This window comes from Neolamprologus multifasciatus, chromosome 11 (assembly GCF_963576455.1).
Source record: "Neolamprologus multifasciatus chromosome 11, fNeoMul1.2, whole genome shotgun sequence".
Classification (NCBI taxonomy): domain Eukaryota; kingdom Metazoa; phylum Chordata; class Actinopteri; order Cichliformes; family Cichlidae; genus Neolamprologus; species Neolamprologus multifasciatus.
The window spans coordinates 23,027,158-23,052,935 of record NC_140449.1 but is presented as its reverse complement, the minus strand read 5'-3'; the positions used below and the strand labels follow the sequence as shown (position 1 = coordinate 23,052,935).

The 25,778-nt window shown below is 40.2% G+C and overlaps 2 protein-coding genes, 1 long non-coding RNA gene and 1 pseudogene across 8 annotated transcripts in view; 1 reads left to right on the top strand and 3 right to left on the bottom strand.

The window, feature by feature from the left end:
* Nucleotides 1-12,683, bottom strand: part of LOC146508489 (uncharacterized) — a 34,394-nt gene extending 21,711 nt beyond the window's left edge. The window contains exons 1-2 of one of the 3 annotated variants that reach the window (XM_085178098.1): nucleotides 12,529-12,683; nucleotides 11,586-11,626 (exon numbers count right to left, since the gene is read on the bottom strand). In XM_085178098.1, the coding sequence (XP_085034224.1) occupies nucleotides 11,586-11,613 (28 nt within the window). In that variant the 5' untranslated portion in view covers nucleotides 11,614-11,626; nucleotides 12,529-12,683. Of the gene's footprint in view, nucleotides 1-107; nucleotides 219-11,585; nucleotides 11,627-12,528 lie in introns of those variants that run through there. The other 2 variants (XM_085178099.1, XM_085178097.1) reach the window with 2 other exon arrangements.
* On the bottom strand, nucleotides 173-12,677 carry LOC146508490 (uncharacterized). Its single transcript, XM_085178105.1, has 7 exons — nucleotides 12,529-12,677; nucleotides 11,586-11,626; nucleotides 11,146-11,304; nucleotides 10,927-11,064; nucleotides 4,384-4,599; nucleotides 4,196-4,279; nucleotides 173-4,084 (listed from the first exon to the last, which is right to left on the bottom strand). The coding sequence occupies exons 2-7, from the start codon at nucleotides 11,611-11,613 to the stop codon at nucleotides 3,918-3,920; spliced, it is 792 nt and encodes a 263-aa protein (XP_085034231.1). The 5' UTR covers nucleotides 11,614-11,626; nucleotides 12,529-12,677; the 3' UTR covers nucleotides 173-3,917.
* A 2,960-nt stretch (nucleotides 12,684-15,643) lies between the features above and the next one.
* LOC146508488 (uncharacterized) lies at nucleotides 15,644-19,724 on the top strand. Of its 3 annotated transcripts, none has more exons than XR_014876944.1 (4): nucleotides 15,644-16,138; nucleotides 17,186-17,335; nucleotides 17,649-17,824; nucleotides 17,919-19,724. It is a non-coding gene; the product is annotated as an uncharacterized LOC146508488 (long non-coding RNA). The 3 variants fall into 3 exon arrangements; XR_014876943.1 differs by having other exon boundaries at nucleotides 15,824-16,133; XR_014876942.1 differs by having other exon boundaries at nucleotides 15,831-17,335.
* A 2,981-nt stretch (nucleotides 19,725-22,705) lies between these two features.
* Nucleotides 22,706-25,264, bottom strand: LOC146508487 (uncharacterized; annotated as a pseudogene). The gene is made up of 6 exons (XR_014876941.1): nucleotides 25,090-25,264; nucleotides 24,544-24,570; nucleotides 23,989-24,147; nucleotides 23,765-23,900; nucleotides 22,975-23,217; nucleotides 22,706-22,893 (listed from the first exon to the last, which is right to left on the bottom strand). The product of XR_014876941.1 is annotated as an uncharacterized LOC146508487 (transcript).
* Between the last annotated feature and the right edge of the window lie 514 nt (nucleotides 25,265-25,778).

Below are 25,778 nucleotides of genomic sequence, written 5' to 3'. Positions count from 1 at the left end.
AAGCCCGATTTCCATCCTCTCTCTGTGTCGTATGTTAAAAATAAGAAATCCTTTGAAGTCATTCTGAAACATAAAACCCAATTTTAAAATGTAAGTTGAGCTCTTACCTTAATTTTGAGCAGATTCTGTGTCTTTTAGTTCATTTAGTGACGGCAAAAATCTTTCTTCATCCTCTCCGTGCTTCACTTCACTGAAAACAAGATCTCAAGGATGCAAAAGTGTAGAAGGCGGAAGACATCTGAAGACAGAGCTGCAAAGTTGTAGGCCACTGCAAACCCCAGATCTTTGTGGGTTTGCTACTCATGTCTGCATTTTCCTGCAATCTAGGCCTGGCATTTTCTACTCAGTGCAGTTCTTACAAAAAGCTGAAGAAAGTTCTGCAGAGTGTCTTAAAACAGGCTCAACTGAACACACTCAGTTAGACTACTCTCATGGATCAATTGTTACAATGTGATCACAATGTGATCACAATGATTCCTGTAACAGAGAAGTGAAAATAACTTGGAACTAAACAGGGAAGTCATAATAGGAAGAACAGAAAGAACACAGAGTTTTATGTAACTTTATCTGGCTGCTCATCAGAAATGAGAAGTCTTTAAGAAGAAAAATAGAAATTTGTCTCCACTGAACTGACTCCATCATGGAAATTTCTTTATACACAGTTTCACTAATTTTCCTTAATTGAGATGTGAGTAGCAAACCCCAGATTTTTGTGTGTTTGCTACTCATGTCTGTAAGTCATAACAGGAAAAATAGAAAGAATGGTAAATGGACTGGTTCTTATATAGCGCTTTTCTACTCTGTCTGAGCATTCAAAGTGCTTTATACAACTAAGAACATAAGAGTTTGAAAAAAGACCAATATTTATTCATCACAGCAGAAGTAAGAAAGTAATATATAAGTAATATATATTCAATATAAAAGAAAATGAAGGTAAATGAGCTGATTTAAAGAGTTAAACTCAGTTTTATTCTTTTGTGTTGTGTTTGTGTTCAAATATTGTGTTCAGCATTTCATCACTGATCTTCCCCTCTTGTCTTACCAGGTTTAGGAGAGTGGAGCGACTGTGAAATCGAGTGTTGCAGTTGTTTGTCTGTCACAGGAACACAAGCATGGAGCAGGACTCGGGAAAAACGTTATTGAAACTGTTGCACATTGCTCACTGATTGCCACTATAAATAAACACACTGTCTTGGACTGGAAGGTCCTGCATTTGGGTCCCGTTCTTGCCATGCACCCTGACAAACTCAGTTACAGATGTCATAATAAAAGTTAAAGCAGGAATCATTAGAAGAAACTCATCCATTTTCTTATTCAAACATGAAACAAACCTTATTCTTTCAGCTATGTTGGTGAGACAGATATAAATCCTCTTGACAGATTTACACATCAGCAGCTATGATATTGATCTCTGTTCAGAGCAGATGTAGAGTATGGTGGCCCCTGCTGAAGCACCTCAAAAGTTACCTCATTTTATTTTAATGCATTTATCATCTGTCCTACATTATAAGTAAAGGAAGGAGGAAGCACATATAATACATTTTCTTATTAACTAATCTATTTTGTTCCTGTGGGAAAATGCCTTGTTTTTAAGTTTTATACCATGCATTTAATAAATATATTATGTAACATTTTTTGAGTAAAGACTACTATTGTAAACCTGATTTCACCTCAGCATCAATTAAGGTTCTTTATTTCTAATTGAATCTTTCATAAACGTAAATGGTTTAGGGCCAAGGGTTTCTATGCGATTTACTAGTAAAGTTGCCTCGGATGCTGCATTTTGGTCCTCATCCCTCTCTTGCACTGCATTTCTCTTGGATGGATGCCGCCACGATAACTTAATGGTTTTGAAATCCGTATTCTGAAGCCTCATTAGCCTCCCCCGGGTGTTAACATCATTTTTAGACCACATTCATGGTGGTCAGTTGGTTCTCTGCTTTCTTGGTTAAAAAGCTGCATCCAAAAAACTGATGCACAGACACATACTTACTGATATGTGTTTGAGCTCTTATGCTCAAAGTAATAAACTAATAAAACACTTGAATTTCACTCACCTGAACTGAAGCACAAACCTCTGGGATGGATATTAGATATCAGAATATTAGTCACACAATCCATTAAAACTTCTCCAAAACGCACCAACTGATCACTTTGATTGACAGGTGAGCCTTATTTGTGTAATACTATCTAATATTTAGTTAATATTTATCTAATAGATAGCTTTACCCACCTTGAGAAAACTTTCTTCTGATTGGCTGCCCCTCACAAATACAAGATTAGAATGGCAGGAGAGTGCGGCTTATGTGCTCAACCCTAAAAGCTAGTTAGCTGACCAATTAACATTAAGATCATCCACTGTTTTTGACAACATATAGAGCAAAAACTAGAAAAAAATATCAGAAACAAAAATTGAAAGAGCACACAGCTTGACAGAAAGACTTTTATTTATCACAACAGAAGTAACAAAGTTTTTTTTTTTAAGTAAAATAAAATAAAACACGAATCATTGAAAAATCACTATGTCCAAACCAAAGGAAAACAAGTTGTTTTGGTGCTATGTTTTCTTTCTGTAAAACACATTAGTTGTTATTCTTTTTTTTCTATCTCCTCACTCTAACAGGTCGAGGAGGAGGCTGAAGTGATGACAGCAAGCTGCAATCGTCCAAAGACAGAGGAGGGGACTGAAGGTGACTACTGATGGCAGTGAAAATCAACAGTCAGAGTTAGCACAAAGAGTGAAGCTACAACAAAGTTGCTTTAATGTTTGCCATCAGTAGAACAAGGAGTTCTAGTCACTTCTCTGGCCACAGGTGTATAAAATAAGCATAGGCATTCATACCTCTTCTACAAACTTTTGTTGAACAACGAGTCGCTTTCAGGAGCTCATTGAATTCCAGTGTGGTGCCATGATAGGATGCCACCTTGCAACAAATCCAGTTGTGAAATGTTGTTGTTGTTGTTACTAAATATTCCACAATCAGCTGTTAGTGGCATTATAACAAAGTGGAAGCGATCGGGAATGACAGCAATGCAGCTATAAAGTGATAGGTTGTGTAAAATCACAGGGTAGGGTCAGTGGATGCCGAGCTTCATAGTGTGCAGAGGTCTCCAACTTTCTGCAGAGTCAATCGCAACAGACCTCCAAACTTCAGGTCTTAAGATTAGCTCAAGAACAGTGCACAGGGAGCTTCATGGGATGGGTTTTACACAACCAAGCAGCTGCATCCAAGCCTCACATCAACAAACACAATGCAAAACATCACATGCAGTGGTTTAAAGGATGCCACCACTGAACTCTTGAGCAGTGGATACATGATTTATGGAGTGACAAATCATACTTCTCCATCTAGCAATCCAGTGGATGAGTCTGGTTTAAAGGTTGCCAGGCGAAGGGTACTTGTCTGACTGCATTGGACTTACTGTAAAGTTTGGTGTAGAGGGGATTATTGTGTGGGATTGTTGTTCTGGAGTTGAGCTTGGTCGCTCCAGTAAGAGGAATTGTTACTGCTTCAGCATACCAAGACATTTTGGAGAACTTCATGCTGCCAACTTTGTGTGAACAGTTTGAGGATGGCCTCTTCCTGTTCCTCTACAAGACAGCACAAAGCAAGGTCTATAAAGACATGGATGAGCGACTGTGGTGAGGAAGAACTTTTGAACAGAACATCTTTAGGATGAATTAGAGCGGAGACTGCAAACCAGGCCTTCTCATCTCAGTGGTAAATGGTAAATGGTACATCTACTGATTTACTGAAGAGTGTAATAGATAATCCGAGACACTTAATTAGACTTTTGCCAGTTGTGAAATGTCCAGGACTTTGTAAGAGCTTGGTGTAGTGAAACTATGAATCTGATCAGTTACACATTCGGCGAAGAGATTAGACCAACATAATCTGTAACCACAGCTATCAACACTATACATAAATACTTGATGGACGCCTTTCCTCACATACCATCCTTCTGCTCATGCACTTACACAAGACAGTGACACAAACTATCAGGAACATCCCAAACTGGCAGCACACCCCCATTGCAATCCACATCCAACAGGAGAGTCCCAGTGGGCAATCGTTGGCAGTACCTGAATGCAACACAGATCATTGGAGAAAGCGAGAAAGACAAGAATGAGTTACACATTCAACAAAGGATCACTTTGATCAAATTTGCAGACATTTTCAAAAGCCGGACGCACATGTTGTACATGTTGTCTTCTGAACACTCGTTACAAATAATGTGATGTTCTTTCGGGTGGATGGTGGAGTTGTAGTTGGAGGCTCTGAAGAACAAAAACACACATCTTTATGTTTCTTTTGACCACATATGTACACATGGCCTTCAGTCCATGCACCCGTGTATTACCCTTTATAGCAATACTCTTACTCAGTTGTTTGCCATCACAGGTGATGATACACTCCCAGGTCCCATTATGTGAGCTTGTTACAGATTTGAGTCGAACTGTTGATGGCCATTCAGGTGAATCAGCATTTGGGCTTTTCCACTTCACTTCACAACCTTTTAGCAGATATTTCACCTCACAGTGGAGCGTTGCCTCATCACACAGCTTGAGAACAGCAGAGGGAGTCACAGAGACCGAAACTGAGAAGGACGGAGGTGAGGATAGAGAAAGGGGAGTCGTTAGACACATGGCACAGCTTTATAACATGAGAGAAAGAGTTAAGAAAAAACAAAATGGCATATTACACTGCATGTTAATAGACAAATAACCATTTCACACACTTGTCAGAATTTTATGGATATAAAAGCACCAAAAATTTAACAGTGGCAGGATCACAGGAAGTAGTTGGTGAAGATAGGATCAGGCTTGGACTATTCATTACATCAGAAACTGATTCTTATTTTTGCATTTCAAACAAGTGAAGGCCAGACTGTAAAGTTTGTTGGTTACTCTCTCATCATTTGCTTATACAGACAAGACTGCCACATAGAAACACACCATAGGTTTTTCTCTAAGCAGCAGTTTACTGAAAACAAATACAACAGAAAATAAGGACATTTTTTTGTTAAAGCTCATACATTATAGTTACAGAACCATTAGTCACATTGAATTCACATTCCCCTCATTTCACAGCAGTGATGTTTTCATTAAACCCATCACTGCTCCATTAAATGTGTTAGGAGGTGGTGGGTAGGTTTATTGTTGTTTTTTGGGTTTTGTTTTCTTTCTTGGCACAGGTAGGCGGGGCGGGGCTTGATGGCATTCCGGCACACCTGCGGCGCATCGGACGTCATTAGGGAGCGCTTTTATGGAGCTGAATCTCGGACGTCTGGTGTCGGAGTATTGTCGTTTCATAAGTGTCTGTCCCGCTGCCTGTTCGCTTGCCTAGTTTTCTGTGTGTGGGCTTCTGTGGATCCGTGACGGAGAATTACTTCATACCAGGCTGTGACCACCGTTACATCTGTATGTCGGTGTTGCAAGTAATTCCGGTGCGTCATCGATTCGCCCGCATACCCCGGCTCCGTCTCATCCTGTCAGCGTTGCTCTCCGTGCACATTTTTATCTGTCACTGTATATAGCCCCTTCCCTTGTAAATATTCCCTCATCTGTGTACATAAACCTGCATCACTACAATCCTGTGCTCGTGTGTGTGTTTCTGCCGCTAAATCCATTCGGGTAAAGTCCCCTAACAGAATACTCCGACCACTCTTATGGATTCGGCAGAACGCGCAGGTCCCGATTCCGGCGAATTACTCCAGAAACACGAGGAGTCTTTGTCAAGCTTGTCTCAGCAGTTTAAGGAATCCGAGCAATGGGCTGGTCGGGTTAATGAGACCTTGACAGCCATTCAAGAAACTTTAGCTCGGTTAGTTCCTCCAACCGTTCCCACTGTTTCGTCCCCCCCACCTGTACCGTCCGTTCCGCAGAGTTCGGGCTCTGTTCGTGACCCCGCTCCCCCGGCTCTGGTGCCTTTCACGGGAAAGTTGGGCCGCTGTGGGGGTTTTTTGATTCAGGTTTCACTACTTTTTCAGCGGTTTCCCCAAGCGTTTTCTGATGATGCTTCTAAGATTTCCCATATTATCGGTGCCCTTCGTGATCGTGCTTTGGACTGGGCCGAATCTTATCTCGCTCTACATCCCCTAGAGACTGTCACGTATGTACAGTTCGTTCGGGATTTTAAGGCTGTTTTTCATCACCCCCTGCGCTCTGACGAGGCGGCACGGCAGCTGCACGGGCTCCGACAAGGGAGCCAGTCGGTGGCGGAGTTTTCTATTGATTTCCGGGTTAAAGCCGCTGAGACGGGGTGGGGTGATGACGCGTTACGCGGGGCTTTCATTATCGGGTTAAGCGATCGCATGAAAGATGAGCTCGCCACTCGTGATGAACCAGAAAGTTTTGAGGCTCTCGTTAATCTGGCCATTCGTATCGATAATCGCCTTCGCGAGCGGGAGAGAGAAAGGGGAGGCCGGTCCCGTGCTGGGTGGGGAGAGCACGCTGCTGTGCGCGCAGTCTCCCGCCCCCCTCCTTCCGGTCCGGCCCACGCATGGTCTCCTCCAGCGGACGCTGCTGAGGAACCTATGCAGTTGGGTCGTACGAGGCTTACTCCGGAGGAGCGTCGGAGGAGGTTTGAGGGGCGGTTGTGTTTGTATTGTGGCCAGTCGGGCCATTTTGTGTCCACCTGCCCGTTGCGGTCAAAAGGGGGTGCCCGCCAGTAGCTGTGGGGGTACTGGTGGGTAGCACTTCCTCTCTTTCCCGAGTTCCCCGCATGCAGCTTCCTGCTGTCGTGACCAACGCGTCTGGTACTTTCTCCACTAATGCACTTTTGGATTCTGGCGCTGAGCAGAACCTTATTGACGGCGGTCTCACGAGGCGTCTCGGTATTAAGACGCGGCCCCTGCAGGTTCCCATCTCCGTTGTGGCTCTCACCGGACAGTTATTACCCTCTGTTACTCACGAGACTGAACCAGTTTCATTGGTTCTTTCCGGTAATCATCGCGAGCTTCTTCGGTTTTTTGTTTTTTCCTCCCCCGAGTCTCCCATCGTTTTAGGTTACCCGTGGTTCGAGCGTCATAACCCTCAGATTAATTGGTCCACCCGTCGCATTGAGAGTTGGAGTAGCCACTGCTTGTCTCACTGTCTACAGTCTGCTCTTCCACCCTCGCCTGTCTGCTCGTCTAAGCTGGCACCTGAGGAGTTGGATCTCTCGTCTGTACCTGAACAGTATCATGATCTGGGGGCAGTTTTCAGTAAATGCTGTGCGCTCTCGCTTCCCCCCCATCGTCCTTATGATTGTAGCATTGAACTGTTGCCTGGAGCTCCATTGCCCACCAGCCGGCTGTATAACCTCTCTGGTCCGGAGAAGGCGGCCATGGAGAGGTATATCACTGAGTCACTGGAGGCGGGCTTAATTCGTCCGTCGTCCTCGCCGGTGGCGGCGGGTTTTTTCTTTGTGGACAAGAAAGATGGATCTCTTCGACCCTGCATTGATTTTCGGGGTCTTAATGATATAACTGTGAAGAACAAATACCCTCTTCCTCTGATCTCGTCTACAGGACGCGGTCATTTTCACGAAGTTGGACCTTCGCAATGCGTACCATCTGGTGCGCATACGCCAGGGAGATGAGTGGAAAATGGCCTTTAACACACCGCGTGGACATTATGAATATCTGGTAATGCCTTTCGGTCTGACTAACGCGCCGGCGGTGTTTCAAGCATTGATTAATGATGTGCTACGGGACTTTTTGAATCGGTGTGTGTTCGTTTACCTTGATGACATTCTTGTTTTTTCACGATCTTTTGAGGACCATGTTCAGCAGGTGCGCAGCGTTTTGCAGCGGCTTTTGGAAAACAAACTTTTTGTGAAAGCGGAAAAGTGTGAGTTTCATGCTAGTTCTGTGTCGTTCCTGGGCTATGTCTTTGCTAAGGGGCAAGTTGGGCCCGATCCTGGTAAAATCAGGGCAATTGCTGATTGGCCGACTCCCTCCTCGCGCAAACACTTGCAGAGGTTTCTGGGGTTTGCTAATTTTTATTGCCGGTTTATCAAGAACTACAGTCAGATCACTCTTCCGCTCACCCAGCTGACGTCCCCGGCTCGAGTTTTCAGTTGGTCGCCTGAGGCCGAGCAGGCGTTTACTCGGTTGAAGGAGTTGTTTTGCTCCGCGCCCATTCTCGTTCACCCCGATGGTTCCAGACAGTTTGTTGTGGAGGTGGATGCTTCTGATGCGGGTGCGGGAGCCGTGTTGTCGCAGCGCTCGCCCGACGATGGCCGTCTCCATCCATGCGCGTTTTTTTCGCGGCGGTTTTCTCCAGCTGAGCGGAACTATGACGTGGGTAATCGTGAGCTGCTGGCGGTTAAGCTGGCTTTGGAAGAGTGGCGTCACTGGTTAGAGGGGGCGGAACAGCCGTTTGTGATTTGGACGGACCATAAGAATCTCTCTTACATTCGGTGTGCGAAGCGGCTCAACTCCAGGCAGGCCAGGTGGCAGCTATTTTTTAGCCGGTTTCATTTTACTATCTCTTTCCGACCGGGTTCCCGCAATGCTAAGCCTGACGCTTTGTCCCGTCAATTTTCTCCCGCATCTGAGTCTACGGGGGTGGCCACTATCATCCCCTTGTCCTGCGTGGTGGGGGCCGTGACGTGGGAGATTGAGAGCCTGGTGCGCAGTGCGCAGCGGCAGGACCCGGACCCCGGTTCGGGCCCGCCTGGTAGGCTGTTTGTTCCATCGGCCGTGCGTGCCCGCGTTTTGCACTGGGTACACGCTTCTCGCTTCGCCTGTCACCCCGGCGTGCGTCGTACGGTTTCCCTGTTGAGGCGCTCCTTTTGGTGGCCCGCTTTGGAGAGTGACGCCCGCGAATATGTGTTGGCCTGCGACACCTGTGCGCGCAATAAGAGCCGTCACCTGGCCCCTCCCGGGCTGCTACACCCCCTGCCTGTCCCAGGTCGGCCCTGGTCGCATATTGCAGTTGACTTTGTTACTGGGTTACCGCGTTCCGCTAATCACTCAGTTATTGTCACCATTGTTGACAGGTTCTCCAAGGCAGCACATTTTGTTCCTCTCTCTGCGCTCCCTTCTGCCCTCGAAACTGCTCGCTTGCTCGTTGATCAGGTTTTTCGGTTACATGGGATTCCTTTGGACATTGTGTCTGACAGGGGGCCTCAGTTTGTTTCTCGGGTGTGGAAGGCTTTTTGTACTGCTTTGGGGGTGGGGGTGAGCCTTTCCTCGGGCTATCATCCGCAGTCTAATGGACAGACTGAAAGGGCTAATCAGCAGCTGGAGTCCGCCTTGCGCTGTGTGGCCTCCTCTGACCCCGCTTCCTGGAGTAGTCATCTTGCCTGGATTGAATATGCTTATAATTCCCTCACCTCGGCAGCTACTGGTTTTTCTCCGTTTGAGATATGCCTTGGATATCAGCCGCCACTGTTTCCTTCTCAGGAGGCGGAGATTGCGGTTCCGGCGGTGCAGGACCATTTACGCCGCAGTCGGAGGATCTGGCGCCAGACTAAGGCAGCGCTGCTCCGGACCGCAACTCGGACTCGCCGTGCTGCTGATCGGAGGAGAACGCCCGCGCCTCAATACACTGTGGGTCAACAGGTTTGGCTGTCCTCTGCAAATGTTCCTCTGAAGTGCGTGTCCAGGAAGCTTGCTCCTCGCTTCCTGGGTCCTTTCACCATCCAACGCATCATCAACCCTGTTTCTGTGAGGCTGCAACTGCCGGCTTCCATGAAGGTTCATCCCACGTTTCATGTTTCCCAACTCAAGCCTGTCTCTCGCAGCCCACTGTGCCCACCCTTGGAACCACCTCCGCCTGCCCAAGTTGTGGACGGCGGCCCTGTCTATTCGGTCCGGCGGCTGCTGGATGTGCGCCGTCGTGGTCGTGGTTTCCAGTTTTTGGTGGACTGGGAGGGGTATGGCCCGGAGGAGCGCTCCTGGATTCCTGGGGCCTTTATTGTGGACCCGGGTCTTATTGTGGATTTTTACAGGGGGCATCCTGACAAGCCTGGAGGACCTCCAGGAGGCGTCCCTTGAGGGGGGGATACTGTTAGGAGGTGGTGGGTAGGTTTATTGTTGTTTTTTGGGTTTTGTTTTCTTTCTTGGCACAGGTAGGCGGGGCGGGGCTTGATGGCATTCCGGCACACCTGCGGCGCATCGGACGTCATTAGGGAGCGCTTTTATGGAGCTGAATCTCGGACGTCTGGTGTCGGAGTATTGTCGTTTCATAAGTGTCTGTCCCGCTGCCTGTTCGCTTGCCTAGTTTTCTGTGTGTGGGCTTCTGTGGATCCGTGACGGAGAATTACTTCATACCAGGCTGTGACCACCGTTACATCTGTATGTCGGTGTTGCAAGTAATTCCGGTGCGTCATCGATTCGCCCGCATACCCCGGCTCCGTCTCATCCTGTCAGCGTTGCTCTCCGTGCACATTTTTATCTGTCACTGTATATAGCCCCTTCCCTTGTAAATATTCCCTCATCTGTGTACATAAACCTGCATCACTACAATCCTGTGCTCGTGTGTGTGTTTCTGCCGCTAAATCCATTCGGGTAAAGTCCCCTAACAAAATGTGAACATTTATTTGTAAATGTATATTTTCTGCTGTTTACCTGAGAACACAGCAAGTGAATGTTCTCGAGGTGTCCAATCTGCCGAACACGCGAACCGTCCAGCATCTGTTTCTCTCTGGAGATTTCCAGATTCGTCTGACGACTGACCTTATGATGGATGTTGGATTATGGGAAGTGTAGGACTCTATGGTTTCAAGACTTGAACTTTCAGTACTGTAATCTGGATTTTGCTCTTTGCTATTTTGAATTTTCCCCTTAAATTCATGGTAAAATTGCTGGAATGTTCCTGTGTGTGTGTGTGTGTGTGTGTGTGCGCACGCGCACTTGTAAAAAGTAGATTTTAAATTGATGTATATTATTTTCCATTATAACTGACCTACAAGAGTAAATTGCACAACTGTTTACCTGAGAACACAGAAAGTGAATGTTCATGATGTGTCCAATCTGCCAAACATGTGAACCGTCCAGCATCTGTTTCTTTCACACTGGAGATTTCCAGATTCGTCTGTCTCACAACTGACCTCCGTGCAAGATCAACACTGCCTAACACAGAAAATAAAAATATGTTCTTAAAGAATGTAATCAACATATACTGATGTTAACTATTTCAAGATAATCAAGTACCTCTGCGAGGGAAGCCTCTCTGATCAACACTATGTAGAAGTTCATATCCATGAAGCCACTGCAGAGAGTAGCTGTAGCTGCTGACTCCACAGTTCAATATGACTTTACCCCCAACATTTGCAAAGAAAACTTCCCCTGCTGCAGAGGGTGCACCCAGCACTGAAAATAAGGGAAATAAATTAAATAAATACTCATCTTATATTAATGTGTACTTAAAGGAGGATATAACAGATGTCTTTACATGGAGACAAAACCAGTAATATTCTCTGTGTGTCGTCATAAACTTGTAGTGACATTAAAGAAGAGAGAGATCACTAAAAACCACTTTTATAAATTATTTTTTAATTAGATTAAACATGAGGTCACACACCATCTACAACATGTGTGTGCAGTATTTTAAAGGATTATTCACAATATTGTCTTCAAGTATATTCACTCACCAAACACAAACAACACAATCACCTTCATTCTGAAAGTCGACCTGAGGGTTTAAAATAAAACACAAATGAACATTACTGTTAACACGAAATCATAACAAGAAAACTAATTAAAAGTGAACACTTTCATTTCATACACAGCCACAGAGAGATTCTTCTTCTTCTTTGAACACTTTACAGAGAAACCACCAAGCCCTCGCTCTGTTTCCGTTAAAAATAATAAAACCAGACATTACACTTAAAAAGTGAAAAAGAGTGTCACTGAGAAAGTCAAACATTTCCTGTGGCTCCTTAATTAAATCTCACCAACAGCTCATGTGAAGGTGTTTCCTGTAAAGCTGCTGTAACTTTATCTGACTGCTCATCAGAAATGAGAAGTTTTTAAGAAGAAAAATAGAAATGTGTCTCCACTGAAGTGACCCCATCATTGAAATTTCTTTAAACACAGTTTTACAAATTTTCCTTAATTGAGATATTTAAAAAAAAAAAAAATTCAATTAATTTGTGTCATATTGAACACTTAACATTTAAGATTTTTTGCTTAAAACTAAGTTAATCAATTACTCCAAACAACACACTGAGACCAAAAACTAAATTCTGATTCTCAGTTCTGTCATTAATATTGTTGTATTTAATCTCAATAAATACATTCACATCTCAAAATGAGTGAATTTATGTCTTTAACATCATAAATTAATGTTATTGTACACATCAAGGCTTGGAAACAGAGTTTGACAATTTTTTCTTATTATTTGTTTAAATGGTTTTAACTTGGACTCCTTTATGCAGCTCGTTCTGAAACACTACTCAATCTATATTTGCTCTTAATCTGGTGCCTCTGCCAGTAAGCTTGAAAAGAAAGGATAGCCACGTTAAATCCATTTTACAAGATAAAACAAAAAGAAACAAATGAAACTAAATTTGAAAACGAAGCTTGAGCTCTTACCTTAATTTTGAGCAGATTTTGTGTCTTTTAGTTCAGCAAAAATCTTTCTTCATCCTCTTGTGCTTCACTTCAACAAAAACAAAGATCTCAAGGATGCAAAAGTGCAGAACCCAGAAGGCCTTTGAAGAGAGAGCTGCACACTGGAAATTTGCAGGTTGACGCAAACCCCAAATCTTTGTGGGTTTGCCACTCACGCCTGCACTTTCTTTGCATTTTCAAAACAGTGCAGCTCTTTAAAAAACACGGAATGAAGTTCTGAACAGTCACGTTAAAGCTCATTTACAAAACGCTCAACTGGAGACGTGCGCTCAGATTATTCTCACAGAAAAGTGATGCCAATTTATCACAATTATTTTTATAACCAGGACAGTAAAATAAGATGAAGAAAAACATGTCAAGAAAAACACAAAACACTGGTTTACAGAAAGACATTTTTTTTATTTATCACAACAGAAGTAACAAAGTATTTCGTTTTTTGTTTTCAAGATAAAAATCTTCAGAAAACACAAAAAACAAGCTGACTCTTTGCTCTATTTTCTTTTTGTAACACGCTTATTTTTATTATTTTAAAATTTCCTCCATCTATTGGATTCTAAAAGTACCTATTTATAAAAATGTGTAAAGTGAAATGTGAGAGACTCATTTCCTTTCTCTCTGAACTTTGTATAACAGAAGAAATAAGAAAAAGAAAAAAGGACACTTCATGGAAAATATATAACAATTAAACCTATGTACATTAGTATGAAAGCATGAGGAGCATTAAAGTGAAAGTGAAAGTAAAAAGACCTCAGCAGGAGTTAATTTTAAGTGTTTTTATCAGTTTGGCTGAATAGCTTCACACTGCAGTAATAAAAAAAATATTCACCTCTTCTGCCATCTGTTCACAGTTTTTCTCACTTTGCTGAAAGGTTTTGCTATTTATTGTGTGAAATGGGTAATGTTTGTCTTGCATATACATGTAACACTGCAAGTGCTAATTTTAGGACAAGAAAAAAAACACTCTTCTCTGAAACAAGAAAAATAAAAAGGTTTTCCCTACACTTATTTTTTATTTTATTTTTTTTTAAATTTGAATATTGAATATGACACATAAAGCCAAAAGATGAATTGTTTGGGATCATTGTAATGCTGAAAAATAAAACTGTTGCCAGTCAGAAGTTTTATTTGAAAACCTAATGGTACTTTTGTGTGTTAATAATTCCATCAATCTTGACAAGATCTCCAACATCTCTGTTTAAAAATTGTCAGGTACTAAAACCGCAAAAAAATAGAATATGTCCAAATAAAACCTTTGAAAGATATACTTTTATTTCAACAGGCACTGATTGTATTCCTGCTCTATTCATACCTGTAAACACTTTCACAAATAAGGTTAAAAAATCTGGAAGTGCTATCATTTATATTTATATTCAGGGTGATGACCTGAGCTTTGCTCCAAATGCTAAACTTTTGTCATTTTGATGGAACACAAAAGGCTGTTAAAGCAACACTAAAAAACAAAAAAATTATTTAAGACAAGAAATTAAAAAGAGAAAGCCAGATTAGAAAGACTGGTATATGTAACAACCCCAGCACTGTAAAATGTCACCAGCTTACGTAATAAATGTTTTTAACACCTACAAGCTGGCAGACATCACAGCTAACACTATGACTCATGTTCCAGCCACAAATGTTTTTGAGTGTGGTTCCTATCACTTGTTTCTCACGACTTTTTAAATATTATAAATACAGTTGATTTTAAATCACTGAATCAAGAAAACATCAAACAACATTACAAACAGAACAAAAAAGCCAGAAAAGATGAAAAGGTTACAGCTTAGATGTGTACTGATGTATTTCCCTCAGATGTTGCGTTTACCTGTCTCAGATACACATAATTGAAAAGTGCAATAAAAAAAAAGCTCAGGAAATGCCCACAATATTCTTTTTCTTATCTGACTTCATTTACACTTCCATATGTTCACATCAAACAGGTGGCTTTATCAGCCTCTAACCAATCCTGAACACTGACAGCAGAATTCACATTCAAAAAATATGAAGAGTTTCAAAACACAAAACAAGCTAAAAGAAACACAGCTCCAACACCCAAAGGAGCAGTGTGTGTGTCTGTGAGTGTGTAGAAAAGGTACTCTATAAACCCAGTGTTCAGGGTAAGCCATGACATATAAACACAGCTGTGTACACCATTACATTATTATGATGCTTGATTTTATACACCTGTGGCCGCGGAAGTGATTAGAACACCGGACTTCAATTATTTGCAACATGCTTCCTGTCCTCTCCTCTTTTACTGGACAGCCACAGCTTAGTGTAACCAGAGCCATTCACTAAGTTATATCAGTGACTTCACCTTGACCTGTTATGTTAAAGTGAAAAAATAGAAGGAAAACAAATGATAGATTAACAAATGTGTATTACCAAATAAACAAACAAACAAAAAACGCCCAAAACTGAAGGACTAAAACGACTTGTTTTCTTTTGTTCTGGTGAGGGGGGTATCTGGGTGTTTTATTTTTGAACAGAAGTACTTTGTTTGCTGTGGCAAATAAATAAATGTCTGTCAATTTCGAATAAATAAAGTGTGATCTGTCCTTTTGGTCCCTCTAACTTCTATTTTTATTTTCACTTCATGATTACAGGAATAATTATGGTGAATTGGCAGTTTGCACCTGACAACATCTGAGAAAACATTTACAGTTTAGCTTTTTGGGCGCGTTTACAGGCCTATAACTTACCAAAGAACGGGTTTCTTGTCAGATGTTCTCCGCCTTCTTAAAATTGAACATTAAAAAAAAAAAAAAGAACATTAAAAGATTTAATGTGATGATCCTGGAAAAAACTTCCGCCTTTGTCAAGGGTTAGTATTTTCACGGAGGCTTAAAACTATGAGACTATGGACTATAAACCAGTAAAGCTGTCTCGTATCATATATGCGTATCCCATGTCACATGCACACACAGTTATCTATGTCATGTGGCAGCTATGCTACGTTTACTGAGTTTTCTTCAAAACTTAAATCAAAATATGTGAGATCCTTATTGATGCACTAAATCAGCTTACCATCTCATTCTAAAGCATCTCTACTGCAGAGACAACCAATGCAAAGGAAATGAATATGGGTCAGTTTGTAATCCTATGAAGTTGTGGCGTACGCTACGTGTAAACTTTCAGAATTTTAAAAATTATTTATTCACATCCAGGTTGTCAGCAAAAATACAAAGTGTTTCAGTAATTTTACAGATTCAGTTGTCAGACAGTTTGTACCGACAAAATAAATCAACATTGTCAAGTAATTGTTTTGTGTTACGCTGGCAGAGAGAGGCCTGCTCAAGTGTGACTAGAGTCTCTAAACTTTGTCAGATACCTGAAGTGGAATTTAAAAATAAAACAAAGTAGAACATGAGAAGAGAGTGTGTGTGTGTGTGTGTGTGTGTGTGTGTGTGTGTGTGTGTGTGTGTGTGTGTGTGTGTATGTACCCATCAGTGAGTGGGGTGAAGTATATAAACCACATTTCTGTGCTCCGTTCTGCTTCACTCCGAAGCTAAACTTCAGCGTCACATCACTGAATCACTAAACAAGCTGAGCAGGAAGTCGTCCTGAAGCCAGTAAGGTTGATGTTTACACTTATTCCTATTATCTTTAGTTGAGAAGTTGAGTAGTTGGAGAGGCCAAGTCAAAATTTTAAGATCTAGAAGCTTTTTCTTTCTATTTCCTTTGTGCTTGCACTGTTTCTACATTAACAGTACAAAAGCTGCTCAAATGGAAACTCGATGGAAATGTGGTTACTAGTGACGTATAACTTGATCTCATACTCATTCCCTTTTTTTTACTACAGAGATGTTTTTTGCTACTAAACATCTAAACTGTACAATTATAGCTATAATTACACAAGAGGGTTTAATTTAATGTGCTGTTGATTAAATATTTATGGATCAATCGAGTATGATCTGGTTGGAGTAGAATCACTCTGGCATTATTTTATTCATTTTTTTATATACAGAATATATACAGAATTTAATACAGAATTATTCATGTAGGTTTGTCTCCATAAACAACTTGTGAAGGAAAATTCTGTCTTGGCTGGAGAAATCAAGTTTTTGCTTTAGAGTTTAATTTGTTTCCTCAGTATCTCCTGCCTGATGCGCTTGTGTCGTGTTAAGTTCATTTACGTGTCTACATTTTCACATTTGATTAAGATTCTCACTTCCTGTTTTATTTTGGTAGTTAGTAGTTGGTAGTTAGTGTCTTGTGTTTACTTTTATTTCCCCACCTGGGTCTTTGTCTGGGTTGTCTGCACCTGTGTCCTGTTTTCCCCCCGGGCATGTCCATTTCCCCAGATTGCATTTCTGCTTGTATGTTGTTCTGTCTTCAACTCAGTCTTTTGTCTCAGTTTCTTTTATAATTTCCTGTGTGTCTGAGCTGTTCAGGTTTGGATTTTGGCTATTCTTGCAGTGTTTTTCTTGGCTTTATCCAGTGTTTTCAAACTTGGGTCCAGAACTCTGTAATGCATGACAAATTCAGCTGTTTTCTTTTTTGTTTTTAGTTAAACAGATTTGGCTTATTCTCTGTTTTTTTTTTATCCATAATTTCTTATGAATATCATTTGGTTAATATTCCACAGTCTCACTGTTGCACAACCTGCTATTCCACACAACAGGTTCTTTCCTGAAAAGGAATGAAGGATCTTTCACAGCAGTTTCACACAGAAAGTCAGCAAGCGATGAATTTTTCCGATTTTATCATATGGACTAACTTCATGTTCTGCCTTCCTTTGACCTTACTGGTCATCTGTTGGTTGTGTTGCTTGGTATGTAAATAGTCACACTTACTACTTTCTTTTTCTTTCTCACACTTGTTAAAACACTCAGTTCTGCATTGATTATTAATTATATCGTACACTTTTGTAACACTCAGTTTTTCATCTTTTAAAAAATGTTTTTATAAGTCTAAATTCTTTTTTTGTAAATACTTGCTTGATGCTTAATACAATAACAGCAGAGAAAGCAAAATCAAATCAATCTCCTTGTTCATGCATCATCTGATGTAAACATTTCTATGTGTAATTCTGCAATTTGTGTTTATTACTGCAGTAATTTGACTTTAATGAATCTCTCCTGCAGGTACAAAAGGAGCATGTGATCTATTTCACTAACCTCCTCATTGCCAATCTCGTCCACATCAGCATAATGTTCTCCTGGCAGTTGAAGCAAGGACCTGTAATTGAACAAGATGACATTATTTGCATAGCTGGTTTGACGGCTAGTTGGTATTTCAAGGCATGCATTGCTATTGAAAGGTGAATGTCTGTCTCTGTGTGTTCTTCCCTGACATTGTATTCTCTATCCTCATACAGAATAACATACTATTGTGATATCTCTCTTGTGTTGCAGGTGTTTTGTTATCACCTGCCCAAAGTTGAAGTGCAGCAGACAAACTAAGGGGTCCATGCTGGTTTCTCTCTTAATTTGGATCCTTTGTATTGCAACTGTAGTTCCTACTGTAGTCTTCAAGAAGTTTTTTATCCTCTATATTTTTGCCCTCCTTCCAGCTCTCTTGTTCATCCTGTTTTTAGTATGGACCTTTCACGCCTTGGCTGCTGACACCTTAGTGCCCACTGATGAAAAACAAAGAATTGTACGAATTTTCCTTTTGTTCTTCTTTAATTATTTTCTGATGATCCTTCCCGGTGTCATTTGTTCTCTTGGAGTATTTTTGGATAACCACTGCTTTAAAGTTATCGCTAATAAACTTTTGACTTTGTTGCTTCTCGGCCCTTTTCTGGATTTGATTCTGGTTTGTTTCATGCGTATAAGATGCAGATTCGACAACACTGCAGCAGACGTAGCTGAACATCGGCAGCCAGGTTGGGTGATGTCGCAAATACTAAGGGACAGAGAAAATAGGATACAAACTGTGTGAAAGATGTGGATAAAATATGCAAACATAAACACAAATATTGCTGTAAAGGAGACAACTGACAGGGAGTTTTACTTGATATAAGAAGTGTGTTCTTAGCTAAAGTTTCTTTGGTTGTCGACCACCTGAAACCCAGTTACTAGTAGTTACTCTTCACAGGAAGCATCTTAATGATGATTTATGAAGGAATTTTAAAAAATGAAAGTAAAAAAAATTGCATTTCTTATCTGATGTAGTGATGCATAACAATGTAAAGCTAAAACCGTGAACCACTGTTCGACTTATTGTGCTGTATTTTTTCTACACAGGCTGTTGTTGAGATCATAACTTCATGCATGACAGCTTTTACTGTCGTAGACTGTGGATTTTGTCAGTTCATTTTTGAGCCGTTAATATTTGGTATTGTTGAGTTTTGATTACTATTTGACTGGGTTTCCGTATTTTATTTTAAGATCATTCTAGCATTCTGAGTTCTGTTTTAGAGTTATAATTTTGAAATATGTAGTCTTATAATTTGGTCTTTGAGTCTTTGTTTTACTTGACTTTAGTAAAAAGGATGTTTTACTTGTAACACTTCTGTGTTTCTCTGTTTTGCTGATTCTTTTTTGTTTGTTTAGTTACTTCATGTTTTATTTTGTGAGTTCTTTGTCTCTTGTGTCTTGTCTTTAGTTTGACTTCCCTGTGACTTGTTCTCTAGATTGAGTTCAGCTATGTCTTGGTACATTTATGTTTCCATTCTCCCTGACTGTCTTTTTCGTGTATTTAAAGCCTCAGTTTGCTTGGGTTCTCTGTCATGGGAGACTGGATTCTGGCCTTTCTCTGGTAACTTACTTATAACTTACTTACTAACTTACTTACTCGAGTGTTAAAGTGTTCTCCTGCTTTGGGTTTATTATCATCTTCACATAATCTTTTCCTGTTTAATCTGGTCATCTGGGTGACAAGACCCACTGGAGATTGTAAAAAGAAAGGAAAAAAACTGCAAAACCCCCCAACAAACGAATTATCTTATTTTTTCTGAAAAACTCTTAACTCTGTCAAGGGAAAACCTGTGTTGATATAAGATTAGAACATGATTTTGTGTCATTTAAATGCTCCATAAGAATATTGTTCTAGGTTATTCAGTTTAGTGCACGTTAAACTGGTTGGTTTCCAGTGTTGTTGTGCAGTTTACAGAGCCGTCTGTGGTGTTCATGGTAAAACGCAGATCAAGGGCAGATCCAACGATTTTGATGTTTGTGAAGTTTTGCCACAAGAGTCAGGGGTTTTGTATCTGTAGTTTTGAGAAAAGAAAATCTGTCTTCTCTGAAAAACTGTATTTGAGTGTTAGCCACTTGACTTTGAATTACTGTGTGCTGCATTTTTAGATTTTAAATGTCAACTTCTTTCTATATTTACTGTGTCTGAGTCTGTCATATGTGTTACTTTCAGTGAAACCTTTTATCTTCTCCTCCGTTTTTGTCTTCTGATTTCAAATCTACAGAAGAACAATGTTGAAATGGATTTGCCACCAGCTGCTTTACCAACACACAGATTCTTTACTGAAGAAAGTAGTGAACTATTAAATAAATGCATCAGACAGAAAGCTGACTTGATGATTTATTAATTATGAGCAAAATTTATATGTGCCTCACTTGTTACAGTTACACAGCTAGCTTAAACATTATATTTTACAGGACTGCATTTTTTTTTAAAATACCTTTCCATGCAGAATTTGAACTTTCAGTGTGCTTGTATGTGTTTCCTCAGCTATTTCGGTTTCATCACACAGTCCAAGTTGCTCTAAGCTGACTTAAATCGAATACAAAATAATGTTATGCATGATAATCTTTTAAAGACCTTTCCATGTTAAATGATTTTTATATCATATATTCATAAAGTCTTTTGCACACAAAAATTTAAAATTTATATAAAATAAATAAATAAATCAATTTGTGTCAGCTTGTGTGCACCTGTATGGAAAGTCAAGGGAAAACGGCAATGCTGGTGGTTCATGTGGTGAATGAAGCCTACACCACCACCACTCACACATCTCCATCCACAAGTTACTCATAGACTCACTTTATTATGACACTTGTTTCAGTGATAAGCCACAAAACTAGGAGCTTTGTATAACTATAAGATTCAAGTTCCAATTCAATTTCTAAAATTCATTTTTCTCAGTAACCATTTCTCCATCACATTTACTCAAGCTGATTTATCACCAGTGATTTACTGTGTTTTACTTTCTATAAAACTGCAAACACTAAAAATTCACTAAAGCACATTTTCCACAGTGACGCACTTGTGATGCACAGTGCTAACCGCAATAGGCAGCGGTGAGTGTAATTGTGGTGGTTAACCATTATCAATTCCAACCACACTGCTCTGATTGACAGTTAACTAGAATATGATGTATAAACGGAAATGGAACAATCCAGTCTCCTTGTAATAGAGTGATGCACTGAAACATCTGTATACAGTAAAGATTCAAGAATATGATGGCCGAAGAGGAGCTGCTGAGATTGGATTGTTCATTTTGTCGTACATCCCGCAGCACATGATTTACTCCCGTCTCACCCTCAGCATCCTCCCCTGTCCCAACAACTGTGTCTTGAAACCATTGGATCTGAGCTGCCCCTCTGATGTATTTATTGATAATCTTGTCCATTCTGGTCACTCTCAATGAAAATCTTAACAACTTAGGCTCTGCCTTTCCTTCCTTTACACTCTTGCTGCTGTCTTCCTGTCACAAATTATCCCTCACTCTTGCCTTCAGCTGCTCCACCCACCCTGCCCTTACTCTCTTCTTCACCTCTTTTGTCCATTGTCCATTACTTTGAATGGTTGAGCCGAAGTATTTAAATTAATCTAACATATGTGTAAATTTAGTCTAGTCTGGAAATTAATCATCACACTCATTGATTAAACTGCATAACTTCAGTCATAATCAAAATGTTTTCCAAATTCCTTATAAAAATTTTAATAAATAAATCCTTTTAACAGAAGTTTAATTTACAAATGATATCCTAGGGTTAATTATTGCATCGTTTATTGCTTATCATCTGGGAAAACCATAGATCAGAGTGTTTGATGTGAATATAATGATGCTACCAAATTTCCCACATAAACGCTGATGATGTCCTGTGCAGTGACTGTTTGTGGCTTCTAGAGAGTGAGCTTTCAGACTGATCAGTATTATTTCTCCCCAAATTATTTTATTTGATGTAAAGTTTCCATGTAGATTTGTTACATAAGTACACTGTAAAATATTACGTTTATTGAAATCGGGTGAAATGAAAATTTACTGGATTTTTTAATAAATGTTTTTATACATTCATACAATGACCCTAAACAATGTTTTATAAACTAAAACCCCAGAGCCTGTTTAATCCAAAATACAGATACAATAATAAATGTTAGCTTCCCATGCATGATTTATGTTTTCTGTTATGCATTAAGTAAACCGACTTCCTGCCCCTCACCTCACCACATAAAGCTCCTGAGATGCAGAGGCATGTTCTTCAAAGTGCAAAGTAAATGAATGTATGCAGTTGTGCAGAAACACTTTCTTGCTTCACGTTTAGGCTGTTGTCTCAACAGCGTCTATTTATTACTTTATAAATTATCTGCAATCAGGCAGCAGATTGTGCACCAGAAATAAATCAATCAAGTTTAGGGAACATTTTCCAGAGAAATGAACTGGAACTATTTTATTTAAAACTAGACCTAAGGAGAACCATACTGGGCCATACCCTCCACAGTGTGTGCGTGCCACTGTGTATATAAAGGGCCACAACTTCGAGGTTTATAGTATACTAGCTGAGCCAGTCTCCCAGGTAAGGTAGATGTTTATACTTATCCAGCTTCACTTGAGGAGTAGACTAGCTTTAAAGAAACTGAAGTCAGAATTACAGCAAACATAATAATTAAAAAGTTCTTATTTTTTCCTTGTGTACTTGTGATGGAAATACTTATATTAGTGATGCATTAACTGTGCCTGATCGCATCCTCAGATTGTCTGACAGATGTTTCTTCTTGTTAAAAGCTTCTAGCTTAAGACTCCTTACATGCATCTATTCATGAAAGACGTTAAATATTCAGTCTGTTCTGAAACTGGTGGCTCGGCCAGCAATTTGGACTGTTTTAGAACAGAAATAAAGTGTTTTCAGGATAGTCACATTAAATCAACTGTCACTTTACAAAATATTACCTCTATTAAAATGTAGGTTGTGCCCTTAATTTTGAGCAGATTTTGCCTTTTTTTAATATAGTTACGTACATTAAGAAAAAAACTTAGGAAATTCATAATGAACACATAAGAACACAGTTTGACATAAAAATAATTATTTATTAATCACAGCAGGAAGTAAGAAAGCAAAGCTGAGCACACAATAGCAAAGGTGGTCTTTGGGCTATCCTTCGATCTGCACAGTGAAGCTGTTGTTGTTGATGTTGTAGGAGGCGGCTCTGGAAAGAAAAACACATGTTTGTTTTTCTTTTGATCACAGTGGAATACAGGAGTCTGCATTTCCAGTATCTGTGTATTACCTTGGACTGTGATGGTCAGATGCTCACTAAGCTGATCGCTGCCACAGGTGATGATACACTGCCAGGTCCCATTATGTGAGCTTGTTACAGGGTTGAGTTGAGCTGTTGGTGACCACTCAGGTGAATCTACAATTGGGCTACTCCACTTCACTTCACAACCTTCAATGAGACCTTTCATGTCACACTGGAGCGTTGCCTCGCTGCCCAGCAGGAGATCAGCAGAGGGAGTGACAGAGACCGACACTGTCAGCAGAAGGTGAGGACACAGTGAGAAGCATAAAGAGAGAGAGGAGGTCATGATGAACAAGGGACTTGATCCAAATTCATTAGACACATGAAAAACCCTCATAACATCAGAAAAAGACGATAGTTTACTACAACCAAGTGGAAAAATGGTAACTTTTATTTCTGCACTGCAAAACACTTTAGGCCAGATTGTACAATAAACTTTTTAAGATAACTTAAACACTTGCCATACCTATCCCTGCCCACCTCCTGAGTCCCTGAACAGAGGTGATGATGTTTGTATGGAGTACAAACGTTTAACAGAAATTTAAATGTTTGTGATGGATGTTGGATTATAGGAAATGTAGGACTCTATGGTTTTAAGACTTGAACTTTCAGTACTGTAATCTGTATTTTGCTCTCTGCTATTTTGAATTTTCCCCTTAAATTCATGGTAAAATTGCTGGAATGTGTGTGTGTGTACTTGTAAAAAGTAGATTTTAAATTGATGTATATTATTTTCCATTATAACTGACCTACAAGAGTAAATCGCACAACTGTTTACCTGACAACACAGAAAGCGAATGTTCATGATGTGTCCCATCTGCCAAACGTGAACCGTCCAGCATCTGTTTCTGTCACACTGGAGATTTCCAGATTTGTCTGTCTCACAACTGACCTCCGCACAAGTTCAGCAGCGCCTAATACAGAAAATAAAAATATGTTCTAATATAATGTAATCATCACATACGGATGTTTACTGTTAAGTGTTCTGAGATAATCAAGTACCTTGGCGAGTGAAGCCTCTCTGATCAACACTATGAAGAAGGTCATTTCCATGATGCCATGTCAGAGAGCGTCTGTAGCTGCTGACCCCACACTTCAATGTGACTTTCCCCCCGACTTTTGCAACAAAAACTTCACCTGCAGCAGAGAGTGCACCCAGCACTGAAAAGAAGACAAATGGAGTCAACAAACACTCTGCTTAGTTACATCAAAACTGCTCAAAAAATTAAGGGAACACTTGATAATCCCAGTATAACGAAGTCAGTTAAACTGTAATCTGTCCCGTTTGAAAGCAAAAACCATTTTGAAGCCATTTCACCAGCTTTGGTCCAAATCAAAACTACATGAGAAACACCAGAAAGGCAACAACAAGGCAACTTCCAAAACAGGAACGATTTAAAAGGTGATGGCCACCGAAGTGACCACTGCCCTCTTCTTTCCCATTGTGACTCATTATTCTGTAGTTTCACTTTTCCTTCATGCCCTTCTCACTGCTGAGACGTCACTTTCAGCCTGTTCAGGACTCACAGTATTTTTTCCAGAAGTATCTTTACTCACCAAACACAAACCACACCAGCATCTTCACTCTGAGGGTTTAAAAAAAGTTTTACTGTTGAGATAAAACTATGAAACAAATTGAATGTGAACATTTTCACTTCAGATACAGCCGCAGAGTTTCTACCAAGAAACCACCACACCCTCGATCTACTTCCATCCTGTGTGTCACTTATTAAAAATATTAATCTTGTGGCTTTTAGTTTGTCTGAAACAATATTTAAACTGTTTCCTATAAAACTGCTTCAACTTCGTATGTTCAGCAGAAAGGAGAGGCTTTTAAAAAGAATTGGTTAAAATTGAGTAAAGTGAGAGATCAAATGCTCATAAAATAAAATCGTATTTACATCAAAGAATGCCAAAACTCATCTACAACTATACATGAAACTAGTTTGGATCATTTGAAGATATTTTGTGTTTACGCCCCATAACTGACAAAAGAAAAAAAATTACAACTTAAGTCTTTTACCCTCAAATATTAAACCATCTATATGCACCAGGGTCGAAAATGAGATTTAATTGGGATTAATTAAATAAAAGGTTGAGCACTTACCTTAATTCTGAACACGTTCTGTCTTTTAGCAGTTAATGAATCCTCTCTGTGCTTCACTTCACCAACAACATGAGCACAAAGACACAAATACTAAAGAGGTTTGAAAGCATCTGAAGAGAAACCCATTCTTTGGTAGTGGTGGGTGCAGTTTAGGTCACTCTAACCCAAGTTATAAATGCTTAAACTGCACATTTGTCAACACAAAATGGCAGTTCATCATACTTTTGTCTGTAATCAGGATGTGAAAATAAAAAAAGAGAAGCTGCATAATGCAAAAGGACAGACCACACTTTATTTGACAGAAAGACAATTATTTATTTGCCACAGCAGAAGTAACAAAGCATTTCTGTTCAAAAATAAAAACAAAATAAAACAAGAATCACCCAGATATCACCCTCACCAAACTGAAGGAAAACAAGCTGATTTGGTGCTTTTCCTTTTTGTAACACACATTTGTTTTTATTCTTTTTCTTTTTTTTTTTATTCACTGACATTTTCTCTTATTGTGGGTGTTTAACTCTTTTGTCCTCACTAACAGGTAGAGGAGGAGTGATGACACCAAGCTGCAATCATCCAATGAAAGAAGAGGGGACCGGAGGCGGCAGTGACTACTGATGGCAGTGGAAATCAATAGTCGGGGTTAACAAAACAAGTGAAGGGACTCAACAAAGTCGCTAATGTTTGG

Coding starts and splice junctions, on each gene's coding strand:
- LOC146508490 (XM_085178105.1), bottom strand. CDS start 11,613: ATGAAGGTGATTGTGTTGTTTGTGTTTG. Junction 11,065..11,145: donor GAGAGGCTTCCCTCGCAGAG/GTACTTGATTAT, acceptor TTTCTGTGTTAG/GCAGTGTTGATCTTGCACGG. Junction 4,600..10,926: donor TTCACTTTCTGTGTTCTCAG/GTAAACAGTTGT, acceptor CGTCCTTCTCAG/TTTCGGTCTCTGTGACTCCC.